Consider the following 14,189-nt stretch of genomic DNA (forward strand, 5'->3'; position numbering starts at 1 on the left):
GTTACTTCGAGGGTTATAATTAAACCATAAAGTGTAATTTCTATGGTGTCAAACTTCAGTTCATCTTTACATGGCTTTGGAAAACATGTATCACATATAGTTATTTTACTTTTGGAGGCACATACATATAAATATTCGTGTGTCTATCTAAAATGATATACATACATCAAATAACTTATGTTTTCCCCTTACTTAATGCATTTAAAAAAGTGATCTGTGAAAAAGGTAATCCTTCTTTCAAGTTATATCAGATACACCTTTATAAAATTTGGTACTGAAAAATCTTGTCAGGCTTTGGACTCTTTTATTTCACTCAGATGCTTAAAGTACACAGAGGTGAGCAAAAAGAGGTAAGAACTCCGTGCCAAAGTGTGCTTGCATATAGTACATAGACTACAAGAATGTGTAAATAATGAAGACCAGTAATTTGAGCACTTACGAGATTGTACCTAGGTGCACTGTGCCATTGTGACATCCTTTTGAGTTAATAAAGCTATTGTAATAATCATAAATTGCATGTCTTTTTCCATATGAACAACTGTAAACCTACTTTGCCAATCCTTGTATATGCAATTTGGAAATAGGACATAATAAACAATAATTTATCATAAGCCATATTAAAAAAAATAAAGCAATAAACCAATTTGGAAATAAGTATTTGCCTTTTTCAAACTCAACCTCTGAAAGGAGAGCATTTTTTAGCAGTACTAAATTCTAAATAGACATAATACAGTTTGATTGATATTATTATTATACATAATTGCATATATTTTTACATATAATATATATTTTTACTTAAAAACAGTTCAGTGCAATCATAAACGTTTGAAACAGCAAAACAATAAATTAGTGCCTATCTTCCTGCCCTACAACTGTTTAGGAACAAGGCAAGGTATAATTAATTCATATGATTTCAAAATTCTTTGGTATACTAATCTCATAACATTCAATTATTACATTTGCATGTAAATAAAACGAATTGAGGAAATGAGACCAAGTGTTTAATATATATTTTCTGGTTTAATATGTAAGAGCAAAGATGTTTTTCTTTGGAGATTCTAAACTGTGAAGAAAAAGTAATTTGTTCGAAAAGACTAAGTAATTACTGATTGTTCTACTTCATTTTGAAATTGGTCCAGTTCACTGATTTGTTTTTCCTAATAATCATGTGGGGCTTTTATATTAAACATTAAAAAACAGAAATCAGGTTGCATTAGGGAGCTATAGAATAGATAAATTTTACTGCCCTCCAAATATGACATTTAGAACCAAGAGGAAAGATCTTAGCTGAAGTTTCAATATTATATTGATAGCAATTCTTCTAATTACTAACAGCTACTTATTGTAAAAAAAAAAAAGAAAGAAAGAAAAAAAATAAAAAGGTATATTGCTTATATGTTCACTACTGGATTGCCTAAAGATCCAGGTGTATTTGAGTCTGACTTAAAATCTTGAACTCATTGAATAAACCTGATTACTAGTCCTACAAATTCTGTATAGGAAAATATTTTAAGATTTCAGGAGAAATCATGACAAATTAGGCTGTTCAACTACATATAATATTTGATTTTGAATTTTTTTTATTATTTAAAAGGTATTTTAATTCTGTCTGGCCCTGAAGACACAAGTGCTTGAGATTACACCTATCATTTAAACTCACTTGCAAAGAACTGCACTAGATAAAGGATAGTATCCCAACTAGTTGCATAAAGGATTAAACATAATTAGACTATGAATAGTTAGCTTAGAATATACACACAAATTTATATCACAAGATTTATTCTCTCTACATTCTTCACTACCTAGTAGTATATTAACTTTATGGGAAATTCTGATTTTATGTGCATAAAATTTTATGAGAATCATGCATTAAAATTGTATGTTTTAATTTAACAATTAAATTTACAAGTAATTTTTCCAAACATTAGTTAAGAGAAACAACAAAGGAAGAATGGATATTTTTTTACTATTTAAATCTCAAAATGTTGTTTTTGAAAATAATATTGTTCATTATTTTGCATTCTCTATTTAAAAACTCACACTTCTGTATTGGGGCCATTCACATATGACACATAACAGAAATTTCAATACAATGATAACAATGCAGTTTTATCTTCCCACACAAATTTGAACCAAATACAATGTCACTGGGAAAATCAATAAGGAAATATTTATTTCTTTATATATATATAAAATTCCTTGTTATCCAATAAAAAATTCTTGTTTACTATGAAGTTAAAACTTAGCTTTTTACATTACATTTATTATAGTAAACTTAAGAATTTCTTGTTTACTGGATAAACAGCAAACCATTCTTTTATAAAGTAAAACATTTGAATAATGTTTTTAAATGAATGGTTATTCTTTATTATACAATCACTTACTGGGCTAATTCAATGTCAGTTGCCTGACAGAGCTTTTCTAACATTTTCTGGCATATTAAAGCGATGAACATAATTAGCCAAACTCTCCTGAGCTTTTGGGAAGTTGTATAAATACTTTTACCACCTTGGATACTCTTAAATTAAATTATTTCTACTATGTATTGAATGATCTCAGAGAATGTCTTCATGAAACTATAAAAAATTTAATACTTTGGGAAAAAGTGCTCAATAAATGAAAAGTATACAAAGCAAAGAAAAATTTTTTGTGGGAGAGATCTTTAATCAGTTCTACAAATATTACTGTAAAATTCAGAGATTTTTTTAAAGATGAAGGTATTTATTTCTAATGAAACATTTGGGGGTAGTCAGAACATTTTTGTGTTCATTTTTAAACACTTAAATATGCTATCATAACATTCAAGAAAAAACTAAAATATCATAACAAAAGACCACACGTCTTACTATGGCAGTTTACCAGGATTTACTTTTTAATTCTTTAACTCATTTCAATGTATAACAGTTAGAACTAGAACGCAGTTTTTAGGACGTTCAATCCCCTAGAAGTACTGTGCAACGAGTGTGTATCTGTGTGTGTATGTGAGAGTTAGAATATTTTAATAAAGCACATTTAACTTTAAACCTTGCTTAAACTGGTTTATAAATGATTTAGCTATTCTACAAATCTAATGTCGACTTCCTGTTATTCCATTTGTTGATAATCATTTCATCCCTAAATAGCAAATTATTACTAATTTATGAAAAAGTAATTGAGATAGTAAAATGTCCTACATAATGTGTTAGTTTCCCATATGAAAAACTGAGAATCATTAATATAGTTTAAAGTTGCTTGTTCATTCTAATAGCTATCAAAAAATTTTCAAATGCGGTGACGGGAGCAGGTGTATCACATTAGACTAATTCCCAGTTTGTTTCTGTAAAATTATCATCAAGTTACATATGTCAGAGTTTCTTTACTTTCTCCCAAATTTTATCATAATGTGATTTGTTTGGATCTATTTCCTTTACATACTTAATTATAATTATCATTTAATTGAGTATATAAGCATGACTCCAATTTTGCGATAAAGAAAAATGAATGAAGAACTATCATCATTCCAACTGTTCAGGTTATTTCACTTCTTCCAGAGGTATCAAGACACTTCCTTTACTAGTGGTCTTTTATGAAGCTAAGTGATTTTGAAACTTTGAAAGACTAAGTCATTTTGAAATCAGGTAAGTAAAAATAACTTTATTGTAAATGCAGTAGTCCATTCAGCTCATTTAATAAGATCACAAAATAGAGTATTAAAACTCTGTAGTACAGCAATAAAAAAACATTTATTTTACAACATGGGCAACATACATAGTGAATTAACTTTAATGATTACTTTCAATATTGATGTTCTCATATCTTTCTGTGCTTCTTGATGGTTCATAATGGAAACTATAATGAAGTACATTAATTAAAAATATTAATTACTCTTTTTCATCTTAGTTAGCCTCTTTTGCATCCCTAGCAGAATTATATTGCTCAACATGGTTCTTATTTGTTCTTTTATTAAACACTCTAATTAGAAAAGCTCCTACTCAACTGAATAGGAGATAGTGTACACTTATTTACTCATGAAGGAATAGATAAAATTCGACATGCAGGTCAATGATCTGCATTGCTAGGTGTCTCATCCTTTACCTTGCTGTCTCTGGAAGCAGTAGCACCATTCATTGTTAGATATCAAACTGTCCTTGTATGTGTCACAAGAATTGAAGAACGCCTTTGTACACTGTTCATTCTTATCAAGGTAAATGCTCCCGAGCTCTGATTGGTCCAATAGCAGGTCATAGTTTGTATCAAGTCTGTTAAACATCCATCCAAGTGAATCCTTGCAAATTGGCAAAATACTGGTATCAAATCCTAAAGGCAAAGGCAGAAAATGATTAGTTATATCTGAAAGTTGCTATCAGCAGTTATCAAAATAAAGTAATATAATAATAATAGTAGTTTGTTCAGGGCACAATGCAAGAATAATTGCAAATATAGATATAGTTATTTAGTATTTAATTTCTGAACCCTATTTAGCACTTTTAGGATAAAAATTAAAAATTAAAGATTAAAAATTAAATGGGTGCTGACTCCAGGAGAATTATAGACTTGAGAAATTCAAAATTTCACCACCTTTCTGGAATGTATTGATGTTTTCAGAACATATTTACTGCTTCTTATCAGTGAATCACCATGCTAGGCAATGGAGATAAGGTAAAGGGTCTTTATGATATTTTTATAAAAGCGTAGAGAAAGAAATTCAGTGATTTATTTTGATTGTTTACATTTTTCTTTGTAAAATTGTCTGTAGAATCAAAACAGAATTCTCTCATTCAAAGCAATGGCAAACATAAGCTGCTCATTTCCTGTTTAATTTCCAGGCCCTGACCTTGATTCTGGAAATATAGGGTAGAAAAATGTACATAAGGACCCTAATATCTTGGACCTTACTTTTAAAACAACATGGGTCAGAGTACTGGTTGAAACTGTTTCTACCAGAAAGCACCTTATCTTCAGGGATTACATGAAGAAAGCAACCTATAGAAAACAATATACTAAATTCTGCATAACCAAAGAGAGTTCTTGGTATGAGAGTCTTGTATGCATCTAAACCATGCTCTCCCTCTCATCTCCTGGGAAATGGAGGAGCCTAATGGTGATATACCAACCTTTATGAATAAAAGCTATAGGAAGAAGAGAGTAGAGCTATTACCTTTTAGTGACCATTCAGAGTTAGTGAAGAGAGGCTACCTTCTCCCTTCACATACCTATTTAGAATGGAAGACTCAACTGGTTTGTCTTCCAAAGCTTAGCTTGGAGAACTCTAAAAAAATCCTAGTAAAGTCTACAGTGTCTGCAAAAAGGAGAGATGGGCATCTGCTTTCTAGGTGAATATCTGCTTATCTACATTTTACTAGTCCTGTTACTGCCAAAATGGGAAAGATTGCTGGAGTACAGCGACATTGACCAAAGGCAAAGACTACTCTGGGATTCAATCAAAGCCTGAAGATTCACTCTGTGTTGGGGTAGAGGAGATATAAGGGAATTCCCAGAGGAAGTGAGCAGAAGGCCAGCAGCTAGTGCTTCACCAACCAGTGTTTCCTGTTAAGAGACAAGTAGCAGAGAATCAGTGAAGAGATAATAGAGCCTTAAATTCAAGCCAACACTCTGGACTGTACTCAAAACGGTGAAGAATAACTGAATGTTAAAAGCAGAGAGTGGCATGATCTGACTTTTGACTTAAATGGAAAACACTCTCTGTCACGTGTATAATGTGGGGGCAAGTGTGGAAGCTGAGAAGCCTTAGGGAATAACTGGAATAGCACAAGTGAAAGACTTATGGGTTTGTTATATCACATATTCACAAGCGTTTGATTTTACTATGACTGATCATCAATCTTTAAAATCTAAACTTTAAAATTATCTTTGCCCAGATTTTATGATGTACCTTGTAAACATCCTTGTTAGTTTCAACAGATTCCTCCCTCTTATTGTTGTAAATTATAATGTGAAAGAAAAGTATCTAACCTTTCAATATTTTTTGTAGCTCTTTGAGGAGAACTTATCTTACAACCCAGACATTAACAAAAAAAAATATTTCTGAAAATAGAACATGCACATATATTTAACAAATGTCAAACAAGACAGAACTAAGGGTTTACCCTTTATGTTAAAGCGATATTAAATTCCCATAGAGTACATGTCTGCTGAGTGATCAATTTGATGAAATGTAATAATATTTTAGATTGAGAATGTCAAGGTATATGATTTAAATTCAAGTTACTCTCCTCTGTTCTATTACTACCTTACTAGGTTAAGTTATTCACTGCATCTAAGCTTTAATTTCTATATTTAGATAACATGAAGATTTTTTAAAAATGATCCATGTTGCCTTGAAGATAAAAAATACAATGAGTTTATGTAATTTGAATGATATATAAAATTGTGTTACAAGCGTCATTAGGATGATAAGTAATAGAAAATAAAAGTCTAGATAATAAAAAGACTAGAAATAACATATTTTGATATTTTAAGTAAAATGCATACTTTCAATATGATCCTGTTGATACTACAAATTTACAATAAAATTAATTGGGAAAAAAAAGGTTTTCCTTTTCTTATCTTGAACTTTTAGAGCACATAGATACTGTTTGTTGACTTTGAGAGTTCTTGGATAATGCTATTATATAAGCAATATATATAATACAATACAAATATGAAGGAAATTAAAATTGCAGAAGTAATTAAAGTTGCTAATGAGTTGCTCTTAATAATGGAAGATAATGGATGATTACTGTGGATTTACTAGATAGGCCCCATCTAATCACATAAATCTTAAAAGTGAAGAACTTTTCCAAGCTGTAGTCAGACAGAAATAAGACAAAAAATTTAATTGAAGACAGAAGGAGGAGACCAAAAGCCTAGAAATATGGGTGGTATCTGGAAACTAAGAATACCTCTTTGTTTATAACCAGCAAGGTACAGGGGTCTCAGACCTATAACTGTAAGGTCCTGAATTTTATCAACAACCCAACTGATCCAAGAAATAGACCCTTTTCTTGAGACTCCAGAAAGGCTTAGAGTCTGCAGACTCTAAGCTTCAGTGTGGTGAAACTTGTGTTGGAATATTGATTGACCTACCGACCTGTAAAATAATACATGTGTGTTGCTTCAGCTACTAAACTTTGTAGTGATCTATTACATCAGTGCTATAACACTAATACAGTTTATTTCATATATTTATTTTATTCTTTTGTGTTTGCCCTAAGGTTTATATTACACACTATGAACTTATCACACATTATTTTCAAATAATATTAACCTACTTCACATATCCTATAGGAAACTTATCCTAGTATACTTAGACTCTTCCACGCTTTCTGCTATTAGCATTGCCCATTTTAATTTTACATACGTCGTAAACCCTGCAGTGCTTTGTTATAATGTTTTCTCTAAGCAGCTTACTAGTTTTTCAAGTGATTAAAAAGGAGAAAAATTTTTTTACTTTAAAGAAAAACGTGTTCTTTATGCATAATACATCTAACACAATGGGTTGTTTTTTTCTCACCAAACAGTTTTTCAATTCCCTGTGGACAAGGAGGTGTTCTACAATTTAATTCAATATTGACACTATGTACTGGGAGTTAGTGCAAATCCCAGAAGACTGCCCTTACTTCAGACACCAATCACAAACAGTGGGTTCCCAGAGAACCAACACTTGAACTGTATTTCCTGTGATAAGTGATATTTCTCTTTGGCTGACCATAGCTCTTAGTCCTTGGATATCTGGTGATCCAATTTTACTGCTGAGGTTTACTCACTATCCAAATGCTCCTCTTGGACAGAATTTACACTGGTTCTTATTCATATGGCTCAAATCTAGTCCACAGTAACTATTCATGTATTTCTTTCCCAGACACACAATTCCAAAGCAGCAGTAAGTTTCCTTTGCTTTGACACCAAACAAGTAAGCAGCTCATGACTATCCCTGCCTTTTAGATTTCCCTGGTGAAATTCAAGCCATAATCCACTTGTCTGGTTGGGAATACACATAAAACTCTGAGCTCGGGAATACACATAAAACTCTGAGCTCTTCTGTTGAAATCCCTCCCTCAATTTAAAATGAAGGAAAAAGCACCCTCCCCTCTTCTTAGAGGAGTCATAAAATCATGGCAGAGCTCTTTCCAAAGAAAACCTCTTCATAAAAACTGTTGACATCTTGGCTGCCTTTATTGTTTTAGATCCTCCTTTGCCCATACTTTAAGGGCAAATGACTTCCATCTACAAAATTCCTTCACACTAGTACCTAGAACAATGTTGGTTTGAATAACCGGGGATCAGGAATTTGGAAGAGCCATCTTTAGAATTCTGCCCACCACACTATCCCTAAAAACGGGATATTTGAGCAGAAATACAGAGGTAGAGCTATGAGTAACCAGAGGATATGGGGTGTGGCAGTCCAGGTAAAAGAAATAGCAAGTATAGGAAATCTAAGATTTGTGCAGAGCTATCAAAAACAGTCGTTAGAATAGAAAAAAATAGCCCTCAACATTCTGAGTGCTATGCTATTGCAGGAAATAAGTTTATTCACTTCTAGAATGTAAGCACATAACTGTTCACTTCTTAATCCTATGAAATAGTAAGCCTATTTTAACAAATGTATTTGCTTAATCAGCAGATATATTAGCATAACTGAGATTAACAAAGAGGTGTAAAGTCATTCAAATGAGAGGAAAAAACTCAGTAAACGTAGATTTCAAAGTACATCCGAAATGGTTGAAAGATTGTCCTTAATCATGAAGATTTGATATTTTAAATATCACTCTTACTCTCCCTCCACACTAAAAAAAAGATACTGTCATATCTGGTGAGAAAGAGGAATAAATAGAAATAGGTAATGAAAAATAAAGTACTGTTCTAGACAATATTAGGTTCAATACATTCCTCTAGGCATTGTAGATTCAAAGATAAATAAGACAAAAATCCTGTCTTCAACTTGTCATTTAAATGGTTATTTTATATTCTGCTGCCAGTAATGGCTGAGCAACATTCACTACCCATAAATCTTTAAACTCTGCACATAATTTTTTTAAAAAGGAAGAAACATAAGAGTGAATAAGAAGCAGGCACTTTTCTGGTAGAAAAGTCCACATTTTGAAGAAGGGAGTTACATGGAGTGAGTTTCCATTTTTCACAGCGTTTTAGCCTGGTGACAGATAGAGTTGACATAGCAAAAGGCAGTAGGAACACTGGTGAATAAAGAATGCAGCCATTCTAGCCTGGACAGTCAGAAAATTGTGTACAACCACTGAAGAATGAGTGAGAAATCTAGGAAGGAAAGGAGCCAGAAAGCCAAATATTCTGACCTAGGTTTTGATGACCAATCAGCCCACACATGCACATTGTAGACTTCAGGTCACCTCCACTAGAGCTCACAGATCTGAAGTGATTAGAGCTGGCACCCAAGAAATACAGTTTTTCTTTTGAGCCCAACAAAATTAATCATGTGCTAAAACAAAAACCTCTCTTTGGACTAAAGTAACATGACAAAGCACCCCACAATTTAATATCCATAACATCTGGGACACCATCCATCACTACAAGACATATGAAGCACCAGAAAAGTGGGACATATTCTTAAGAGACAATCCAATAAAAACAAATCTGAGATGACCCAGTTGTTGGAAATAGCACACAACTAAAACAACTAAAATAGTTATCTTACTGAAGGAAAAAAAATGCTTGTAATAATTGCAATGATAAGAACTCAAAGGAGATAAAAATTACAAGAAAGAACTAAATAAAAATTTAAGAACAAAATAACAAAACAGTCTGTACTTTTTAAAAGTCACTAGAGGGATCCAGCATCAGAAATGAGTTTGCAGAAGAAAAAATAAGCTTGAATATAGATCAACTGCAATGGGTTAAGTGAAGAAAAGCAAAATAGGAAATGAACCCAGCCTCAGTGAACTGCTAGCTGATATCAAAGAGTACAGACACAGATAAAACCGTCAAAGAGAAGGAAAAGGTAGTGCAGAAAAATAACTTGAGAAAATTATGGTAGAAATTTTCTTCATATATCTAAATTTACTAATTAAAGGTATTCGACAATGCTGAAGCAAAATATCCAAAAGGACATTCCTAAGAAGTAAAGATAAACACCAAACTTGAAATCAGCAGGAAGAGAATAACACACCACAGTTAAACAATAATTCAACTATAGCTTGGCATCTTATCAGAAATTTTAGAAGCCAGATGGGTTGAATAATATCTTTAAATGATGAGAAAGAAAAATAAATAAAAAATCTACATCCAGTGAAAAGATTCCTCAGGAATAAAGGTAAGGACCCCCTGCTCTTACCTAGGGAGAAGAAAGTTAAAACAAGTATTACTTCCCACACTAAAAAAATAAGAAAACTTACTTTGAGTAATTTACAAAACTACAACTTTTTTTGGACCCACCAAGGACTTTGCTTCCCAGGGCAATGAAATAATCAAGAATCTAAAAAAAAAAAAAATCTAAAAAAAGCCTCAAAGGAGAGACTAGATATGAGCATTACCTAAGACAGCCATAGAACACTATTAAGCTAACAAGGAGAATTCAGCTAAATTCTTCAATAAACTGATAAAAGTTAAGGCCAGCAGTTAATAATCCTTGTAAATTGCAAAAGGGAGAGGACTTTATTCCACAGATCTCAGCAAGCGCTCTCACAGAAGATGTGGGGCAGGGTGAGAGACCCGAGAAAGACGCCTGAGAAGGACCAGGTGCTGTGAGAAAGGTATAAGAGGTCCACTTACACCCTTCTTTCCTGTACCCCTTAAGGAACCAATCTGCAGTTTCTGGGGAGAGCAGAATGTCTGGTGACCTTGTGGACGTAGGTGGTGATAAATTGCTCCTTGAACAAAGGGAAAGGAAAAGGATAAGAAGAAAAGACAAAAAAACTGTCCCAGGGTAAGAAATATTTCAAGAGTTCATGGAGAATTCTCCAAAATTAGTGTAATAGGGCAAACCATAGAAATAAACACTAAGCAAAAATGCAAACCAAGTAAAGAAAGAAACAAACAAAATCTAGACATATCGTAGTCAAGCTGCTCAAAACCAATGATAAGGAAAACTCTCAAGAAAGTAGAGGCAAATACATACTCCTACAGAGGGAAAAAAGGAGAGAATGGCAGTTAAAAAAGTGTAACACAGAGTAGAATGGAGGGATATACATAATATGCTAGCAAAAAATAGAGTTCTTAAACCAAAATTCTTTACCCAGAAAAAATACCTTCGTAAAAAAGAAAGAAAAATATCTTTTAAACAAATAAAAAATGAGAGAAAAATTACTTAAAGTAAATGTGAACTAATAGAAATGTTAAAAAGTACATTTCTCAGGAATAGTAAATATGACAGTCAACAAACTTGGATTGCTACCAAACAAATAAAAACCCCTGTGGAATTCTGACAGCAGCATAAAGGTACATATGAAATTGATAATTTCATTTCAAATCGTTTTAAAGGATAATTGAATATCTAATATAAAGTTATTAGCAATGTATTATGTGCTTGTAACATACGTAAAAGCAAAATGTAGGTCAAAATAGCACAAAGGATGAGATGAATCGAGAGTTGCGCTTCCTTCTAACAAATAAAGAATGGCAAAATGTAATTTGAAGGTAGATGGTGACAAATTAAATTTGTTTCTTATAAATCCTAGCACCACCATTAAAAATTTCAAAAGAAGATAAAAATAATAAACCAGGAGCAGAAACAAAGTCATAAAAATACATAATTTGTCTAAACTAAAGCATTACAAGGGAGAAAAATGGGCAAAGTAGTGTTGAAAAAATAGAAAACAACTAGCAAGAAGGTACATTGAAATTAAAGCACATCAATAATTATATTAAATGCAAATGATCTAAGCATATCAATTAAAATTTTAAAATTTCAATGTGGATAAAAGAGAAAGACTCAACTCTATAATGTCCTGAAGGGTAACCATTTTAAATAAAATGGCTTAGTGTAGCTTGGAATTAACAGATTGAAAAAAATATACCATGCAAACTATAATGGAAAGGCAGGCAGACTGACTAAATAATAATATAATTAACTTCAGATTAAGGAATGTTACCAAGGTAAAAAAGGGACATTACATAATGATAAATAGTTCAAAAAGAAGACATTAACAATCCTGAGTGTGTGTGTATTTAAAATGAAGCTTCAAAGTACATATGAGGAAAAAAAAACAAACGAATAGAATCAAACAGATAGACAAATTCCCAGTTATATCTGGAGACTTTAACACTACTCTCTAAGTAATTAATAAAACAAGTAGAAGGAAAACAGCAAGGCTATAGAACATCTGAAAAGTATCATCAATAAACTTGAAATGATTTTATATTTATAAAACACTCCAATAATTAACAACAGACTACATGTTCCTTTCAGGTGCATATGACACACACTCTGAGGCAAAAACAGACCTTAAGAAACCTGAAAGAACCGAAATCATACAAAGTATAGTAGCAGAACATAACAGCGTTACAATAGAAACAAGTAACAGAAGAAACTGTAAACACATATTAAAGAACTTAAACAGAAAATATAAACATAAAGAATAAATGTGGATTAAATAATTGCAAAAGTGTCATTTAAATTAATAAGGAAACATGATCAGTTGCAATAATCATACATTAATAAATTGTGGAAGGTTTAAAGATTTAAATGCAAAATATATATACATTAGAAGATTAGGTAAGTGAATAGTTTTGTGAGAGATTTTTCTTAAGGAATACAAACTAAGAACTGTGAAATCAAAATAGAAAAGATATAGTACAAAAATATTTGAAACACAATAAAAGAATAAAAGGTTTAAATAAATGTTACGTGAATATGTGTATGAGAATGAATAATGGAAAACCATATATACCAGACTGTTAACAATATTTTTTACCTCATATTATGTAATGCTTTTGAAATGATTTATTTCCTTTTTATTTATATTTTCTCCTTTGTTTTAGCCATTACTTCTTGAGGCTTTTAAGACACCTATGTTCCTCACATTACAGGTTGTGTATTACTTAACTGGCATTGGAGTAAAGTTCAATAGAGATAATGCTTATATTATAAATGACTGAAATCATATGAAATATATGTGTATAATGTAAAATTTATATTCTGTTTTATTTTCTGCACAGATTTAAATATATATTTATATATGTATATATATATTTGTTGTTATCTTCTTTGGGGGGAAATGCTTCACTTTTTACTAGGTTCTAATGGTTTAAATTATTGGTTAACTGTGTTCTGAACACACTATATGGTTATTATATTTTTAAAATAAAGCATTCATTTAGTTGAAAACAGAATATAACAAAATTGGCAATATTTCATATACCATGTGAGAATTAATCTATTTGTTAATGACTGCAAAAATGGCAATGTTAATAGTAATTTCCTCTATTTGGAATAATATAGTTCCTAAAGACTAGAGGTTCATCAAAAACTTGGTGTCTAAGGAATCCACTGGATGATTATCCAGGACTGAATAATGTATATTATTCACTTGCTAGTAATTTCCTCTATTTGGAATAATATAGTTCCTAAAGACTAGAGGTTCATCAAAAATTTGGTGTCTAAGGAATCCACTGGATGATTATCCAGGACTGAATAATGTATATTATTCACTTGCTACCTTTATTTTGTAAGTATAGTTTTAACTTATATAGGATTATAGTAATTTAGCTAAATATAAAATATATAATTTTTACAAAATTCTAATAACCAAATATTAAGAGAATAGCTTAGTAATACTAAAGTGTGTAATTAAATTTTTTATAGTTATCTTGTGTACCTCATAAAAGAAGAAAATGCCAGATGTCTCAACAATTAGAACTAAATAAGCAATGATCAGTCACTTCATTTTATTACTTGAAATAAGAAAAGAAAATGTATCTTCTAACTTCGTAAATCTTTGTTTTTAAAAGATGAAGTCCTCTGCTATACCTAGAAGGCTCCTAATTGCACTAAAATGCGGCATTGTCTTTAAGCCATCTGACTCCAGATTCAATCTTCCTCTCAATGTGAAGACAGCATGACATAAAGTGAGCAATATCTTGGGAAGAAATTAGAACGTATTCATTTGCCCTGGGGGTGTAAGTAATTCTATAATTTTCTCTAACTGAGGAGAGCATGTGGTGTGTAGGAAAGCAAAACTAAGACATTATCTTATTCTGAGCCAGACTGTTAATCTCAGGATTTTGCATATGATTGCGTG

At 31.5% G+C, this 14,189-nt stretch overlaps 1 protein-coding gene across 1 annotated transcript in view; it reads right to left on the minus strand.

Moving 5' to 3' along the window:
• The window catches only part of SPOCK3 (SPARC (osteonectin), cwcv and kazal like domains proteoglycan 3), a 300,134-nt gene that overhangs the window by 6,463 nt on the left and 279,482 nt on the right, over positions 1-14,189 (minus strand). Inside the window, exon 8 of the mRNA XM_090288825.1 lies at positions 4,075-4,296. Within this exon, the coding sequence (XP_090144951.1) occupies positions 4,075-4,296 (222 nt within the window). The remainder of the gene's footprint in view (positions 1-4,074; positions 4,297-14,189) is intronic.

This window comes from Furipterus horrens, unplaced genomic scaffold (assembly GCF_987537825.1).
Source record: "Furipterus horrens unplaced genomic scaffold, mFurHor1.1.pri manual_scaffold_10, whole genome shotgun sequence".
NCBI classification, from domain to species: domain Eukaryota; kingdom Metazoa; phylum Chordata; class Mammalia; order Chiroptera; family Furipteridae; genus Furipterus; species Furipterus horrens.